General features: G+C 35.1%; 2 protein-coding genes across 9 annotated transcripts in view; both read right to left on the bottom strand.

Annotated features, from left to right (window-relative positions):
• The window catches only part of LOC148655204 (inosine-5'-monophosphate dehydrogenase 1b), a 74,216-nt gene extending 73,032 nt beyond the window's left edge, over nt 1-1,184 (bottom strand). For all 5 annotated transcript variants that reach the window (XR_015941215.1, XM_088645505.1, XM_088645507.1 and 2 more), the window contains exon 1: nt 1,046-1,184. The gene's annotated coding sequence lies outside the window, so the exon portion shown is untranslated. The remainder of the gene's footprint in view (nt 1-1,045) is intronic.
• LOC148655203 (NACHT, LRR and PYD domains-containing protein 1 homolog) lies at nt 521-15,529 on the bottom strand. Of its 4 annotated transcripts, none has more exons than XM_088645504.1 (10): nt 15,245-15,529; nt 13,945-14,078; nt 13,566-13,637; nt 13,085-13,429; nt 11,011-11,142; nt 10,246-10,275; nt 8,234-9,917; nt 8,051-8,137; nt 7,763-7,930; nt 521-1,267 (listed from the first exon to the last, which is right to left on the bottom strand). In XM_088645504.1, the coding sequence occupies exons 3-10, from the start codon at nt 13,621-13,623 to the stop codon at nt 1,234-1,236; spliced, it is 2,538 nt and encodes an 845-aa protein (XP_088501630.1). In that variant the 5' UTR covers nt 13,624-13,637; nt 13,945-14,078; nt 15,245-15,529; the 3' UTR covers nt 521-1,233. The 4 variants fall into 4 exon arrangements, with proteins under 4 accessions (XP_088501630.1, XP_088501627.1, XP_088501628.1 ...); XM_088645501.1 differs by lacking the exon at nt 521-1,267 and adding an exon at nt 5,894-7,204 and having other exon boundaries at nt 15,245-15,524; XM_088645502.1 differs by lacking the exon at nt 521-1,267 and adding an exon at nt 5,894-7,204 and having other exon boundaries at nt 13,945-14,038; nt 15,245-15,524.
• Nucleotides 15,530-18,793: the final 3,264 nt, after the last annotated feature.

The following is an 18,793-nucleotide window of genomic DNA, read 5'->3' as shown; positions in this document are numbered from 1 at the left end:
TGCTACAAAAGCAGATTTGTACAGTAAAAATTGAATGATGATAACAAGCAATGAAAGCTTACTGTAGTTATATCTCTTTAAATAAACCACATCCAATGCAAAAATGTAATTGGGGCAGCATTTGTCTTCTCTGTTGTATCTTGTTTTCAAGATATGTTTCCTGGACAAGTTACAGTTGTTATTTTATAAATATTTTGTATTTCAATATTTCCATGTGTTACTATTTACAAGTACTTATTTTGCTGAACTTTGCATGTATTACACAGTGCAAAAGATTTGAATGCAATTTGCATGTGTTCCTGAGATTGAGACCTACTAAATATTTAAGTCGACATTGTGTACTGTATATCATTAAGTTAATTTGTTCGTAAAAGAGGTTTTGGGATTATAGGACAGTAAAGTGATTCATTCAATCAGATATGGTAATATATCTCTATAATACATTCTGAGACAAAAGTAGTATAAAAAAGAACAGAATAATTTCTTTGTGGTATTTTAAAATCACTAAGCACAAATCATGTTTCTGGAAAATTGTAGGATTTTTGAATGTGGTTCAAATACTTTTAACAATGCTATAGAGAATAAAATTAATTACATAACAATTCAACTCAATAACATAATTAATTTCATATACACTATATATACAGTATACATGTGGAAGCATTGTGTGACAGTCATTCTGAGCCCTATTACTGTACATATATCAGAATTTCAGTTGTTTACCTGATTTAATCATTGTTTAAATAAGTAAAATAACAAGTTGGGCATTTCCTATAAGTGAACGAATTAGTACTTCAAGAAAAGGTTTTGTGTTGTTTTTTTTCAATTTTAAGAAACTTTTTTATGCATTGGATGATGACTCCAACACTCCTCTAATTCAAAACAAGGTAATATATTCTAGGACTTTTGGAACAACATCTTCTGAGGGTATTTGCATTTGGTAGTCTGATGATTTAAGCATTATGAACTTCAAAAGTATCACAGGGTTCTGTCTGAGGCCTAATGACATTTATCTTAACCTTATTACGCAAGAAGCATAGGTCACCTTTAGTAAGCTTCACAACTATTTTCCCTGAAAGGCCGAACTGCATCCCATTTCCACTTTCGTTACCATGCTGAGATGCTTTTCTTTAGGCGTATGGAATATCTCCTGGTCTTGCTTGAGAACAGCATGTGATGGTAAACTCTGGTGTTCCCAAGGTTGCTGCGTTGCTAAGGTCCCTCTTGACGACTTCATCTGCAGGTGACTGACTGCCTGTGACAGTTGCTGAAGGATTTAATTAGAAAAGCCTCTTACTGGTGGCACAGAGTCCCCCATCTTTCAAGGAAAACAAGGTTAAACAGACATTTACATTGAGGTGAACACCTGAGAGCTGAGGCAAATGGATTCAAATTCCCTAAATCCTTTAGTCTTATTCTGAATGACACAGGCACCTGTTTTTCTTTCCCCAGTGGGTCTTTATAAAACTCAATAAAAATATGAATTGATACCCCAGGAGCTGAACCTCTTGTCAGTATGATTTACAGTTTTAACAGCCTTAATAGTTATAGTGTTATCACTAACAATTTACTATTAGTATCAGCATTTAATGTAGACAGCTCTGAGATAGATACTCAATAAATTACATGCTGACATAATTTCAAAACATTTCCATCATTTATAAATGCATAAAACAATTCTCAACTGTCCTGGTAGGACGTTATCTTTGTCTTTTAAGGTTTACAGTAATGCAATTCTGTGCTCACTAAATGATTTATTGTGTCTGAAATTCTGTTCTTGCATCTGTATTTAGTGACCTGGTAGAGTTTTAAACCTATACTTAACATAATCTACAGTATATTTTAACATAGCTTTGTGTAATCCAGTTTTAACTAATCTTAAATAAGTATTTCTTTGTCAACCTAACTGAATAAAAACAAATGCACATACAAAAAATAAAAAAGGTGTCCTTTAAAAAGAGAAATCTGTTTTGCGCTTGTGTGTGGAATTTAACTGTGAGCTTGTTGAGTAGACAAAGGCACAAAATATAAACTTGCTGACACAAACCAAGATGGTTTATTTTTTTACAGACCCACACATACAGATACTTTTGGTGGCACATAACAGCCAGTCTCCTTGTGCATGTCCTCAATGTATCTGCACACTGCATGACTGCAATATTCAAACAGAGCTGAATTAAGCAATTCTAAATATAGGGTAAATGCCAGTCAAATTACTAAACAATCTGGATGTTTGTTCTCAAAATGTTGTTAATGTATTCAATGTGATGTATTAGTGACTGCTTAATAAAAGTAAATATACATATTCGTGAGTTCATTTAGGATGAGACACAATAAACATCTAAAGTCTATCACAGCATTTAAAAAATGCTTAAGATAAGACTTGAGGTTGATTACAAATTGGAATTGTAATCCTTTTGTTCACCTCTGACAGACAGCCCTGATTTTATCTGATAAAGCATGTCCTAAGTGCATGCAGAAATCATTAGACTTGACATAAAAATAAAAATGCCTGTTTAGCCTACATACCCTAAGAGTAGCAGGGCTGATCTAAAGGAAATGAAGAGGTGAATTTCATGCTGAAAAGGAAAGTCAAACTGTCGAAATTAACTCTAGTTCCTTTGCTGCAGCTCTCAGCTCAAAGGAAAATTCTATTTGGTAGGAATGTTTAAGTTATAGAAATCTCATGCTTCTGTGAAGACTACAAGTAGCCTACAGAATGTTAATGCGAGAATTACTCGTTGCATGCAAATGTTTAATACTTACAAGGGAAGTGGGTGTTCTGGCCTTCCCCTCTCTGCTTTTTGAAGTGGTAATAAGGATCACATGCCTGCTGTACAAGCTTTCCGGCTCAGAACTATATAAAGCATAACCAAGCCAGGAAGATTACCTTTGACTTTCCATATGTAGCATCTTCCTTTTCATTAAGAACTTCATGCAACAGAACAAAGAGCTGTGTGTTGAGATGGTCTCTCCATCAGTTACAGAAACATTAGATTTTTTATGCTGTCAGGTGATGTTGCCGCGTTCCTTGCACACAAATAGCATTAGAGTGCAATCATTAAGTGAGAATAATCGATTTGTTTCTTAAATCTTTTTAAAATTATCCAGTAAGATATGGTATATTACCCTGGAAAATGAATTATGTTTGGTTTCTTAGTCTCTGCTTCAAGGGGGCATCAGTAGCTTTTCATTAGGTCATCTATTAGCACCCAAACTAAAATTCAGACATCAGTTATGTGTTCTTGAAACACACTGCTGAGCAGAAGTTTTAGAAATCTTTTATAAAATCAAAAATACATGTATGACATGAGAGAGCAGCATGGTGGAAGCACAAGAGTGCACTGCTGCCTCACCTCTTTAGTGTCCCAAATTCAAATGGCCTAGGGCATCCTTTCACTGGTCACTACTTTCCTCTACCAGTTCATAGACATGCTGCTTATCTCCATTGGCATCTCTAGATAAGTGTGTGTGCACTGTAATTGACTGATGTCTGTCTGAGTGGAATCCTGCCTGGTACTCATTCACTGCCTAGTTAGGCTCCAGCTTACCATGACCCTGTATTGTATTGGATTAATCTGTTCTTAAAAATGAATGAATGGGCATCGACGATTTTCTCATAGCCCCCACCAGTGTTTTCTACTATTATAACAGCTGCAATTGCTATTCATTGTCTTGGTTCTTAATTAATGTTGTTTAGTCTTCAGAAATGCGATCACAACAAATCAAAACTATACAGCTTCAATTAACTTTAATAAAATCTGTTTACATAAAATGTTCTCTTCTGACTTTGAACAAGTGTTAGTTAAGATGAGTGAATTAACTAATTGAAGACACAGGGTGTGAATATTTGAATACTTCTGGGGTTTATAGTATACATTTTTCTGCTGCAATACACTGAAACACCATTTACTGTATTGGTCAATTAAAGTAGTTCAGTACTGCCACCTGGTGGTTTAAAAGGTACTTGCAAATCCACGCTACTATTCAGTTTCTAACTTGTATAGATCGATTTTCACCAATTTGTTTTCAAAGACAGAAAACAATATTAGGAAATTGAGATCCCCAGAGGCCTGGAGATTGGTATCTCCAGTAGATAACTATTTATGTACAGGTTATTTCTTAGTCAATTTCGATATCTACTTTGGATCACTCATCCTGGAATATTCATTTCACACAAAGCTTCTTAAGCTTTTTTTCAGAGGGAACCAGGTGTTTGGCCAATGTTCTGGTACGTGTGGAACTTCACTGTTTCCCCTGTCTAAGAAAGGCTCTGGGAACTGTAGATGCAAAACAGATAACCCCCATACAGTTTATCACAGCTGAATAAGTGTTTTATTAACATGAGCTTAATGGAGAATGCCGACCCCCGACCCGCAATATGAGACTCTGAACTAATATATTATGGGTTTATACAGTAAGTCATTGTTTTGGCAGACTGTCACCGTTATTGGCTTTTGGAATCCCTCTGGACTCCTGGTCTCCTTTTAGAGAAGCCTGCGCTGTCCCAAAAACCACTCCATCACAGAGGTATGAGATGAAATATCTTTCTTCTTCATCTTCCGTGGACCAACTCTTTAAATCTTCCAAAATCCCCTGGAGAAGCTGGAACAGCCAAACTCAGGAAACACTCCTTCCTCTTCTTCAAAACGACTATTCCTTACATTAAACTGCAGCCATATCACCCCGCAACTCACAACTGGTAACCCACTGAAGCTAAGCAGGTGTGAGCCTGGCCAGTACCTGGATGGGAGACCTCCTGGGAAAAACTAAGGTTGCTACTGGAAGAGGTGTTAGTGGGGCCAGCAGGGGGCGCTCACCCTGCAGTCCAATTGGGTCCTAATGCCCCAGTATAGTGACGGGGACACTATACTGTAAACAGGTGCCGTCCTTTGGATGAGACGTAAAACCGAGGTCCTGACTCTCTGTGGTCATTAAAAATCCCAGGGCGTTTCTCGAAAAGAGTAGGGGTGTAACCCCGGCGTCCTGGCCAAATGTCCCATTGGCCCTTACCAATCATGGCCTCCTAATAATCCCCATCTATGAATTGGCTTCATTACTCTCTGCTCTCCTCCCCACTAATAGCTGATGTGTGGTGAGCGTTCTGGCGCACTATGGCTGCCGTCGCATCATCCAGGTGGATGCTGCACATTGGTGTTTGTGGAGGGGAGTCCCCATTACCTGTAAAGCGCTTTGAGTGGAGTGTCCAGAAAAGCGCTATAGAAGTGTAAGCAATTATTATTAATTATTATTATTATTATAAACTGGGCTCATCCACTTAATAAATGGCCAGGCTTCCCCTTAAATAGGAAGATTTCAAATAATGAGTGCATTTCAAACCACAATAAAATGTACATAGTAAAATCTCTAATTTACGTCACAAAATAGCTGACATTTCCAGCTGTGCACAGCACCATGTCCTGTGATTCAGAACGAGGCAACAATTTCCAGTGATGCGTTGCAGGCTTATTACACTGAAAATCAAGCTGTGAATACATATTTTAATCAAACAGAACTATTGCTTTCAACTTCAAGGCAGGTTTGCCAACTTATAATACTTGTTAACTCTACATTCAGATCACACTGGAGCATTCTGCAGTGAAATGTCTGCTGTTCAACCTCTACTTATTTGCTAGTACATCACATTAGTCAGTGACTAATGTGACTTTCTGCAATTTCCCTCACGGGATCAATAAAGCATCCATCTAGTGACCAGGAAGGGAACCTTCACATCGCAAATCATAGGAGCCCATTTGCAAAAACACAGTGACTTACACTACTTTCACAAAGTTCACGATTTTGCGAATAATTCCAATTCGTAAACATTTCCTATATAATCAATGAATTGGTTTGTTTTTTTTTTAACCAAGATTTAATAACCAGTCTGAAAATCTGGGACTGCAGTTCCCCTTTATTCCCTTTTCCAACTACAATCAGCATCACTCAACAGCTCTTCAGAGACGACAAAGGATTCAAATTATATCCAAGAATACCTAAATACAAAAATACTAAATTCACTCTGGCTCCTTCAATCACCACTCCAAATCCACTCCAAAACGCACACAAATACCTGCAGGTTTCTTCTTAAATTTCCAAACTATACCTGGTTTAAGACTTACAGGGTAGCTATTCATTTAATTCAAATCAGCATGCTATATACCAGGACATTTCAAGAGCAGCATGTGATATTAACATGCAGAAAAAACAGATTAATATCATTGGATAAGAATCATCCTTAAAGGCCTTATGGAGTGCAACAACCACTCTGGGCAAATTGTAACTAGATCTTAAATGTGTATCCACAGTAATTACAGTGCATCCTCAGTAACTGTAGTTGCATTGTAGTGATGTTTCCCAGACCTTGTGTTGAAAAATTATTTCCACACAAACTTAAAGAACAGGTGAAAAGATCACTAGTTATAAAAGTAGATAAGTGAAATCATTTAAGTTCCTAGGTACATATGAAAATCTATTACACTCAAAACACCAAAACAAAAACCTAAACTCTTTTTCAAGATATTAAGGTCTTCTTGAAGTCTATCTCTAGCATTGTCAAGCAGTTAAACTGCTTTCCGGGATCAAGCTCTCAGACTCTTCAAAACCAAACTTCCACAGAACTCAAATCTCTCAACTCACACATTCATTCCACAGAATTGACATAGTTTTGTGAGCAGACAAAGTTGTTTATGTACAGTTAGTTAGTTCTCCCTCAGGTGAATGGCACATAGAGAGGTTCTTCCTTCTGCCCTTCAGCTGGTAGACATCACTCCAACAGACTGACACAGGAACCTTCTGCTTCCTGACTTTAAAAGTCTCTTGACCAACTGTTTTCAGCTACAGGTCAGGTGACTGAGAGCAGCAGCTCACTCTCCCAGATGTGGTTCAGACAGGGCTGTGCTCATACTGTACAACAGGTACAGGACTTTGGTTGAATTCATCTAGTAAATGTTTGATTTTCACCAGCAAAGCTTGTGCCTCAGGTGAAATGTTCTCCTCAAGGTCTTTCTTAACTGCTTCAAGGCATGTTTTTACCCATCCAGGGTTATACTGTTTAATTTCTGCTTGCAACGTGTCCACTTTCTCTTGGACAAAAGTAAAGAATGGCTTATCCTCAGTAATTGTAGTTGCAATCTCAATCTTCGTGCAGTTTCTGGTATCTGTGATGTTTCCCAGACCTCGTGTTGAAAAATTATTTCCACACAAACTAAAATAACAAGTAGAAAGAATCAGTAGTTATAAAAATAGACAAATTAAATCATTTAAGTTCCTAGGTCCATTTGAAAGCCCTATTTAACTGCCTGAAAATGTGCTACACTAAGGTTTAGAATGTTTTTAAAACACTGAATCAAAATGCAAATAAATGGTAAGCTATTAATATACTGAGAAACATTAAAAATGCAACAAATACTACAGGTTCCAATACTCTTTGTTGTGTTTTTATGCCTGTGAATTTACATTTACAAAAACCCTGTTAATTAAACATGTGACATAGTCCTTCATAATACCTAAAACTACAGTATATTTGCAACAAAGAAAATTTTTATTGAAGATTTGTTCATTAACTATTTGTATCAAAATAGTTTCAAATTATTATTAAAAACAAAAGAAATATTGATAGCTAACAACAAAATCAACCCCCAATTAATGTTCCATAGAAATTAATTCTGACTTGCAACAATAATCCAAAGGAAGGTTATAAAACCATTCATGAATGTTTATAAAAAATATCACTAAGATAGGATAAATGAATTCCTGAACTCACTTGATCTTAACGAGCCTCGTGTTTTTGCTTAAGAACCTCTTCATCTGTTCTGTTCCTTCATCAGCAATGTTATTATGGTGTAAATAAAGAGTCTTCAGGCTCTTGTTTACCTCAAGAGCTTCCCATATTTTGCAAGCCCCTGAAGACTGAAGGTTATTTGTTCCAATCCTAAATATAAGACAGATGTTGCTTATTTTAACTTTAGTATGCACAATTTTAGTGTGACAGATGAATATTAAAGTACCTCATAATATATAAAATAACAACAAATTTCAAAGAGATACTTACGAAAGTTCTTCAACATTGCAATCCTTCAGTTTTAGGATATGGCCGATTACTTCAGCAGATTTGTCTGTTAGTTTGTTGGCACTGATTCTATTCAACAGAAAACAAAAAGTACAGATTTTTTAATAAACAGTTATCAAAAAACATTTTTTTAAAGCAATGTATTGAATTATTGCACTAAAATACCTGACATCCTTGCTGTTTGCGATGACATCTTTCAGTTGTTGTATGCCTTCATCTCCAATTTCACACAATCTTAAATCAAGCCTGTCAAGTTTACACTGTCGAAGGCTGTAACTAAGAGCTATGACATCCACACTGCTTAGGGGAGTGTTAAGTAGATCGACCTCCTTTATGTAAGTCGAAACATGGAATGTTAGATGTTTATCTTGTAGCTCAAACAAACAATGCAGGAGATTCAGCTGGTCTTCTGATGTGTACTTTGGAATCCGCTCCTGAAACCATTCCATCAAGAGTTTCTTTCTGTTCTCAGAAATGTCAGATCCTGTCTGGCAGAAGAGGTCTGTTTGTGATGCCAAAACCCCCATGAAAAGCCTGGATAACGTATATCGTTTCGTTTTCATATCTTCTAAAAGTTGAAAATCATTTTTTGTCTTTGAGATACCGCTCATACCGTCTTTGAGAAACAGCAATGTATTGAGAGCTGCGATTAATTCATCGTCATTTTCTATGGAATGGACAAAGTATGATGCGGCAAAAAGCTCCTTGAAAACGCCATGAGAGAATTCAAAATATTCTTCTTCTCGATTTTTCTTCTTGAGGAGCACATTAGAGAAGTACTCCAAGACTTTGGGCTCCAAGCCATATTTTCTCATGTCAATATTATTTACTTTCAATTGTCCAGAATTGAGGGTCTCCAAACACAATTTCCCAAGCTTCTCCACACATTTAATGATTTTCTCTTCCTTTTCATTAATGGTTAAATGGTTAACTTCTTCCTGAGTATCTGCATAGTCTTTCAAGGTGGAGCTAACTAAACTTGATATATATCCAATGAACACACTACTGCATGTGTTTGACTTGTTTAACATTTTACTGTTTGTCTTTTCCAGCTGGCACATAAAATAGCTGTGCAAAGGAACTGATGCTAAACAAGACAATGTTTCATCTTCTATAACTTGCCTGTAAATGTCATTTGACATTTTTTTATCTTCACAAAAAGATTCACAGAATACTTTGATTTCTTTTATGTTAAGAGCTGGTAAAATGACACAACGGTCAAACCATCTGGGGAGAGAACTGTCAAAATTTCTCCTGGAAGTGACAATTACAGAAGCTTGAGGTAGCAGCTCCTTCTTTATTATTTTTGATACCAGGTCACCTATCTGTAATGTATCTGTAAAGCTGACTGTGTCCGAAGTGTTGGCTGTGCTGTGTAAGTTTAACATATGTATGAATTCATCCAAACCATCCAAAGTAATAATTATGCGATCAGGATTTTGGAGCAATGCATCAGCTAGGGTCGAAGGTATTTCTTTCAGATTTAAAAATTCTTTAACACTTAATGCCTTAACCGAATTTAGCACAGTACAGCTAAAGTTCAAGATACATGTATCTGATAAATTTGTCTCTTTCGCCCAGACCACCTCCATTTTTTTCATTATGCAGCTTTTTCCGCCTCCAGCATCTGCTATTAGCAGAATTCGCTTTCCAGCAGGACACTGCTTCAAAGTCAAGAAATCATCAAGTGGTTCTTTTTCCGTTGTCATATTGTAGTTCATTAGCTCTCTACTAGTTCCAGATGCCAACATTTTTGGATCTACAATATCAAGGTCTCTTGATATAATACGTGTTGTATCAATCATGTTATATTCATTCAAAATACTTTTCTTGTACATTTCAATGTCTCCTAAAAAAAGAAAAAAAATACTTTCAAAATCTGCATAAAAAAACAACGTTATTTTGAATGTTTAATGAACTATGTCAAACATCTTAGAAAATGCAATCCAACACAGTGTTCATTTTATCCTGCATGTTAACACTAACATATTTGGTCAAGTGTCAAAAAAAGTGTTTAATTTCCCACAATTTTTAAGAAAGTGTTTTTTCAAGAAAAAAGTTATTCTCTACTTCACATAAAGTATTTAATATACATTGTTCATATATGTTTATACTTCACATTGTGTGTTTTGTGATATACTGTACATTATTTTGGAGTAGCAAAAAAAAACACTTACGTTCTTTTATACTGATTAATGGCACACCCTCTAAGGACAAAGAAAAAACAATTTCATTAAAAAGAAGCATGAACTAGTCAGACATAGCAAATTTGTTTATACCTCAATACATACTCTTCAAAAAGTAAACTTTGTTAAGTTCTTCGCCATAATCATAGATTTTGTTCCTCTGGCCTACATTTCATATAACTAAACATATTTATTAGATATTATTACATAAATTTCAGTTTAGTTTAAAAATATGCTTCACAACAGTGTTTCCACATTGCTGCAGGTTATTTCAATTTTTACTTGTAAAATGTTACTGTATGATGTTTGTTTGCACTATCATACTATTTTCTATTAATGATATAAAGAGTGGAAAAACTCATCTGGCAAAGTTCTCAAATATCCAAGCCGATATGTGGACATATTCAACTATGTAACAAATTTAACAAACAGCTTGTATTGTATCTGATAATTTGATAATAATAATATTGATAATTGTATATCCAGTAAATCCATTATATGCAAAACTGCATAAGGTGAAAACCAGTACACTAAAAAAAGCTTAACCATAAAAAAACATTACCACTGAATGTAAAGGGATTTAATCTTTTCAAAATACTTTGGCCTAAAATTAAGAATTGCATTAGTAGTTGTAGTAGTTCAACATTTGTGTAACAATATCACACAATATCAATTTTTATAGAAGCTTGTAATAATTAAAATATTTTCTAGCCATATAGCCAATCTGATATAGAAACAACTGAAAGCTGAATTTACCTTCAGTCACATGCATGTGAATCTTTCGTCTTCTTAGAATAACATAAATGGCAACAGCAAGCAAACTTGGGAACAAAAGGACTAATAAAAGTCTGGTGTCCCATGTTTCACTTTGATCTGGTTCCTTCAAATCTGTGAATAACCATAATAATAATTTAAGTAACCCTATTCAGTATTTCAAAGTACAATTACAGTATGTCATTGGGAATGTAACAGGAAATGAAAAAGATATCAAAGCACAATATTATGTATGTGGTGATTAAAGACATTAGAAACTGACCATATAGGATTATGAATATTACATCTGAAAAACAAATGCCACCCATGGTAAGTCAAAGTGTAACCAGATCTGTACTGATATTGCGAAAAGGAAAGGTACCATTTAGAAAATAATAACAAATTATGTCTTAAAAGAAGGAAACCCAGCAGAGAAGAATTACAAACAATTAGCTCCCAGAGTTCTGGAGGCACAGCCTGAAGGCCATTCCTGCCTACTGATCTAAAAAACAACGATTTGTGGGGAGAGATAACTGAAGAATAGATCTGACCTAATAAATCACTCAGGTAGAGTAAAAGAACACAAATAGCAGAAAGTCTCCTAAAGACAGTCTTTCCGAGACCACAAGAGGGTTTATTAAAGACCAGCTAATGTTAAAAGTGTCCCAGCATGTCAGGATGTCAAAGATGGCGTTAGAAGCACCAGGTTAGACCCTATGCGGCGCTAAGCGTGAGGATGACTGGAACCAATAAGCAACCAAATCCAAAGGCAAAAGGCAAAAATCAAAGTCGAAAAAGTAGAACTTGGTCAGGGACTGATTGGAGTGAGAGGGTATAAACAGGGAAGAGTGTGATGAATGACAATTGATTAATTCGTGTGTGAGCATTGGTGGCGAGAGGTACTCGTGATTATACGGATCATGAAATCAGGATTGTTAAATTTCACTTTCCCTAGTTTTTAGCGCCTGGGATAAGGTCTAGCCAGAGAGCTAGGAGTCTAAAAAGAAACACCATTTAGTTTCAGTTTAAAATGGTTACATATACATATACTCAGTCTATAAGCTGTGAATTCAATTTGAATCTCACCTTCACCAATGAATAAATCTGCACTTGGCACCTGCACTTATTCCCTGCTCAGTTTTCCAGATATTAGAGAATAAACCAAAAAGAGCTCAATTGTGGTAACAGCTAAGCCCCAGCATCACAGTATGCATGAATCACTTTCTTTGTATGATGTTAGTATAGTTAGTATGTTTGTGTAAATTGATGAATTAACACTTCCCTATATCATCACCATCATCGCAGTGCACACACAGACAGATGTGCATACACTCGCACCTGGGCCAACTTTCCCAGAAGTCATTAAACCTTCAACTGTGCTTATAAAAAAACACATTTTCTTTTTCACTAAAATGTCCACAGTCACATAAAGGTTGTGGAAAACTACTGTGAAAGCGATCAGGTTCATATTATGCTATCATTATGTTTCTCACAAAGGCATTTTAAATATCCAAGAAATACTGAACAATCTGTTTCAACAAATATAAACTCCTCCATGGATGAAAACTACAGTGATAAAAAACATACAACGTTAGCTATTCTAAAGTATTTTAACTGAATGAAAGGCAGGCAATTAAACTAATTCAAAAACAGCAAAGAAAACAGAAGTAGCAAGATTAAATAATCCTGTTATCATCATCAATATTATTATTACAGCGATATAGGAAAGTGTAAACTTGTCGATTTACAAAAACATCCAAACAGACTCCACACAGAAAATAACACATGGATACATATAGACCGTCCCTATCAATTTAAACCCCAAATTATGTTCCAATTTCAATTCAACTAATATTGAATTGTACAATAGCTGTTGTACAGCTGTACAGGTTCAGGTTCAGGTTACTTAATTGACTTGGCTATTGTCTAGTTGATTGACACATCTGGTATGTATCTGGTATGTAGAAAGTATCTGGTATGTCTATAAACTTACAGACTGACCAACTTCAGAAAGAAGTGGCAACATTCTGTACACACACACACATACACACACAAAGAATTAAGTGCCATATCAAACCTTGAACTTTGAGTGTCACTTCATTAATTGTAAAATCATTTTTTTCATTTACGGCTGTTAAGCAAATATATGTTCCGGAATCCAGTGGTGTTATTGCCATAAGAAAAAGAGAGGCATTTCCTTTTGAAAATTCTTGCTGAAACAATTTTGTTCTTCCTTTAAACTGGTCATGCTGGAACTCTGGATGGTCTGACATGTCATAAAAACTGTGTAGAATTGTATTGTGCTCTGCTTTTTGCCAGTTAATAACCAAATGTTCAACACTAAAATTAATCGGTGGCCTGAATGTACATGGAAGCAAAACATTTTGACTCTGATTTCCCACAACATTCAGGATAAGTGCACCTGCGAAAATAAAAAAGAAAACAATCAGTCAATTAATAAATCAATCTTTAAATTTGCAGCTAAGTTAGTATTATGTTTATTAAACATTTAGTAGTTTAAAAATACTACTATTAAATGTAGTAGTATTTCTACCTACCTGTTGTTGCAGAAAGAGTAAGAAGAAGAGTTAAACGTTCAATTATTCCTTGGAACATGGCTTGCTTATAATCTGTTGTCAAAGAAATGAGGCAACATGTATAGTAAATTAGAATGATGTACAGTTTAAGATTAATGTTCTCATCTTCTTTTAGGTTAATTCAGCTCTTATGTTTAAGTTAATTAATGCACTTCTGCTTGCAGTTTACAGCATTGGTTCAGGTAAAATGACAATATAGATTGGCAGTCAAAGCTATAGAAATACTTGGCAACCTTACTCAAATTCTACTAAGTGTGGACAATTTTAATGAAACCGCTACCCCATGCACAAATTTAAAATTCAGTCATAAAGAAATACAAATGATTTAATTGTGCTTTACCTTAGTTACTCCTTGAAATGAATATTCTTTCAGTTAAAAGCATGTTTTCAGACAGAAGGCTTTGGAGTGCTTCCGACGACATGGATTTTAGCATCTGGGAAAATCCAACCATAAGCCGTGCAATAGGATAACAGCTGTTTTAAGTAAATTAATATACTTTAATGAAACATTATATGACATTGTGACTCTGTAATTGAACATGCATTACAAATTATAGTAAGAAGAGGTACTGAAATAAAAGTAAAATGTTCAGCATAATTAAACCATAATAAAAAATAAAACCAAAAAGCTGGTAGCCATACAAACAAAAGTTGATAAAGGAAAACAACAAAAATCAAAAACAGTTGGATAGTACAATATTAACCCTTTCCTAGGCTGTACAGCCCGCTTTCAGATTTAGCTTCATAGATCTGTCTGTATCAAAGGAAACAGCAAAGATGATCCTTTAGAAAGCCAAATCCAAAGAATAAATAGAAAAGAGTAGTATGGGAAGGCAAACAATTCCTGAACCTTTTGCCTCCATTAAGAACAAGAATGTGAAAGCTAGGAAAGACTTCAGTGTGATGAAGCACAGTAAAACATGTAGGGTGACAAGATAAAATGTTTTTTGTTCATGGGCTGGTATCTTAATACACCTAATATTTTTACAGGAAAACATAGAAAATAACAGATTATATTTATTGATTTAAGATATAAAATATTTGAAAAAATATAGGTTTATCTTATCATCATTATTTCAAATTTCAAATATGCCTGTACATTCATGGATTATTGCTACCTTGCTTCATGTTTTTACTAGTTTTTATGAACTACAGTATTTACGACGATAAGGAAGTCTTAAGGAAAGCGGCTTAATTTTTAGTAATAGAATTACAAAGATATAACATTAATGCTATGAGAATCATTACATATTTTTTAAAAGTAAACTATTTTAAAAACAATTCTAGCATTTGTAAAATAGAAATCTTATAGAACGAAACTTAAGTGTCTCCAAACGATCTTGAATAGGTCTTGGAGTGTGTAGGTTGCACAACGATGGACTATATATGAAAAAATAAAATCAAAAAAGTAACTCCCTATTCTCTTTATGGATTTTGGTGTAAACATATGCAACATGTTTTCGAAAAGACACAGCTGTATGTGTGAAGAGATCATTTTAAATCGAGAAAAAGGGTCGAAAGCGAAAGGATTTTCGCGGTACTTTCGGTTAATTTTCAGATAAATGTCTTACTAAAACTGCGCGTTGAAATGTTAGATTAATAAGCCAAAGTAACTCTTAAGTAAAGAACTGTGAAGATACCTGTCGGAATGCAAAGATTCTTGATTTTGCACTTTTCAACGAAGTGCTGCCGAGCTCCAGAGTTCACACAGTTAGGTGAAGACGAGTTGTTTGTTTTTAACAGTACTTTCAGTTTCGGTATTGGTTCGCTTTGCACACGAAGCGCCTAACAGGAACTGGGGGAGTAGCTGGCATTTTAAGTTTCGGTGCTTTGGTCGTGTTTTTGATATTGCTGAATCTGTCGTCCGAATATATTGAGTTGAAGGGGTATTTCAAATATGAACAAATAGGCTAAAGAGTATTGTACTATTTTCGGGTTCGGCGAAGACTGACACAGTGACTCAGACTCTCGTTGACTGAAAAACGGCGGTTTTATTTTTCGGCACAGCCAGCACACCCTCCGCGCCCGCGCTCCTGCAGAGAGAGAGAATGAGAGAGAAAAAGCAAAAAGTCATAAAGGCATTTGACTCGATTTGGCATGAAAGATTGTTTTATAAACTTCTCTAAAGTGGCATAGGGGGCAAAGTGTACGACATAATTAAATCAATGTACTCGGAGAGCCAATCTGCAGTGAAAATTTGAAACAAAAGGACCAAATTCTTCACCAAAGGCCATGGGGTGAGACAGGGCTGCATCCTGAAACCCTGCACATGGATATCTGTAGAAACATCCTCCGTGTGCAGAGAAAAACACCTAACAACGGGTGCAGGGCTGAATAAGGCCAGTACCCACTATTGATAAACATACAGAAAAGAGTATTAAAGTATTGGCTACACCAAAAAAACAGCGACCAAATGTCTTTTGGCTTTTGTAATGTATTTTTCACTTGTGGTTGCAGTTCATCAATTCAGTTTCTTTAGGTGGAATGAACTACCCACAGGAATCAGAATGACTCAGTTCCTGACCAGTGTTCAGCACCTGCTCAAGACTCATCTGTTTAGATATCACCTGTGATCTCTCATCTCTGAAATACATCCTTTATTAAAGCTGTTGTTTTTTTCACACAAACACTCTTGGTATCCAAACTAATTGTACTTATTCACTGTAACCATGGAACTAATATCTACGGGACGTTTACATAAACTGCTCTGTATCCACACTGTAAGCTATTTTAGGTCTTACTGTTTAATGTAAAACATGAACTTGAGTTGGTCCTCACATATAGAAATGTTATGATTTATTTTCACCTTATTTTGCCTCGTGTTTACACTAAGAGGAACTTTTCCTATGTAAGTCAACATGAACATTGTTATCTGCTATGCAAATAATAAGATTAGAAATGTTAATTGGTGGAGATCATCAGTGCAAAGCTGGAGTCTAGAAGTTAATAGCAAATAATTTAAAAGACTCCAAAGGGCCTATTGATTTTTATAAAAAGTAGATGTACAATAAACCAACAAAGAATCCTCATAAGCAATAGCGTTTAATTCACCTTTTTTCTATGTGACCACAACATCTTTAAACCAGTGTTGCATAATTCTGGACAATAATGACAATATTTTATCATTGTCATTATTCTGAGTAGCAGTTTAGTCTGCTTTATTTATTTTAGATTTAGTTTCAAAGAGTCAACGCAACCTATGTCTAAACAATGTCTCATTACTTGAATTAAAGCTGTGTTAAACACTCCTGTCCTAAAACAAAACTTTCTGATCTGTTAACCAGCAGGATTTCCTGTTATTTAAAGCAGTGATGTCTCTGCAAAAACAGGATATTTCACATTTTTGTATGCTAGTAAAAGATCACAGGGAGGTCATCTGAAATGGATAAAATTACCACTTACTCAACATGGGCAATAACGGATAACACAAAAAGTGTTAACCATGAAATACAGTAGTTTCTAAATTTAACATCATCACCCCATTTCCTAATAATATTACTTTATTTAGCATTTCATACTATTTTCCAATCTGTTCCAACTACTCAAAATGTTTAGAGCCATTCATTAAGTTATGCTGTTGTGTGATAAATCTGTAAGTATCCCCATGGACTCACTACTGAAGCATATTCAAGACCTTTTAAATTATTTTATTAACCTGAAAGCACTTTTGCCCTGTTTCCCAGACACAAACAGACTTGCTTACACACATCCATATACAGTAACTAGGCCAGAATCCTGTTCCTGATGGAAAAGATAAAAAATTAATATAAAAAATCCTATCTTCCAAATACCCGCTAATTAAAATCCATTCCTGCTCAATTTAAAACCACTTCCTATACTTAAAATATATATTTTTAAAAGCTTGCAATAAGTATAACTTCAGAAATCACCTTTGCTTCATAGGCTATTTTAAAAACACCTAAGAAGTGTGACAAGGCATATGTTTCATGCAAACATATAAAGGACCATGAACAGAGCCTTGTGGGACACCAAAGGTGATGAACCTTGTTGAGAAAAAACAAGAACTGATTTAATTTTTTTCTGTCAAGATAAGATTTGAATCATTATGAAGCAATAAAAAAGATAGTGTGATTAATAGTCTCAAAGTCATCACTAATTTCCAGTAGGGCAAAAAACAGTTAAAAAATCATCATCAGTCATTAATAATCAATATATAATCAATTAATAACCCTATTAAGACCTGTTTTGGTGCTATACATACTGTATGGTTCTTAAGGCAGACTAATAAAAGGCTCATATGGTTTATTTATAGATAAGTGATCTGCTAACTAAAAAGCAATAGCTTACTCTAGAACCTTTGCCATAATTGGGATATTAAATACTGACAAATACTGAGTAGGCTGGAGTCTAAATTCCGCTTCTTTAATAAAGAGGTAATGACTGCAGGTATAAGTGTTGAGACAATTTTGGGGGGAATTCCCATTGATAAAATTGTGACAGATTTTCAGGTGGGCTTACCAGCTTTTGCACATCCCAGCTTGAAGGCCTTATGCAGAAGGTTTGGAAAAATGGGTCTTGTTTGGCTGTATTTACATAGCTGTCCTTGAGCCAGGATGCAAGTTAATATGGAAGAGGACACAACTGATCCAAAGGAGTCCCAATAATTTACTCAGCTTAACCCCACTGTTAAACCTGAGGATAAATAAAGGAAAAAGCATGATGTTTGGTGACATTTTGAGATGAAAAGCACTATACTGTATTTCTAGTATGCAAATCATCATTATTATTTGATGTTACTTTCTGCGCTAGTGCTTCTGGGATGGGCTTTGGATTGGTGTTACCGTTACCTTGAATAATCAGCTTCCTGATAACCGAACAATTAATTATTTTATTCTTTTTATTTTTCAACATGGAAATGCAAAAATGAAGCCACTCCTTATTCCTTTGAAACTTAAAAACCTACATTGTTCCCCAGTGTAACCTCAGAAAGCTGTATGGTTTTCAGAGTCTTATTATTTTTCTGACTTAATGTAGTCTCTGGTGGCTTTAATTTGTGTTAAATCAGGACTGCAGTGGTTCTTCAACTACTCAAACAACTCTCAAACTACTCAGTGTTCTAAAATGTTAGTTTCCACCTTGCTGTTAAAATATGTTTTGAGTACATTGGAAATTGCTGTCCCAAAGTTATAGCTGAAGTACATATCATTCCATCCATCCATTTTCTAACT

Source organism: Lepisosteus platostomus, chromosome 9 (assembly GCF_059453375.1).
Source record: "Lepisosteus platostomus isolate fLepPlt1 chromosome 9, fLepPlt1.hap1, whole genome shotgun sequence".
Lineage (NCBI taxonomy): Eukaryota > Metazoa > Chordata > Actinopteri > Semionotiformes > Lepisosteidae > Lepisosteus > Lepisosteus platostomus.
This window is presented reverse-complemented; position numbering and strand designations above follow the sequence as displayed.

Excerpts from the sequence above, each read along its gene's own strand:
- LOC148655203 (XM_088645501.1), bottom strand. The coding sequence starts at position 13,623 with ATGTTCCAAGGAATAATTGAACGTTTAACTCTTCTTCTTACTCTTTCT. Across the intron at positions 13,430-13,565 it reads TACTCTTTCTGCAACAACAG|GTGCACTTATCCTGAATGTT; the intron begins GTAGGTAGAAAT and ends TTATTTTCGCAG. Across the intron at positions 7,931-8,050 it reads TGCAATGTTGAAGAACTTTC|GATTGGAACAAATAACCTTC; the intron begins GTAAGTATCTCT and ends TCTTATATTTAG.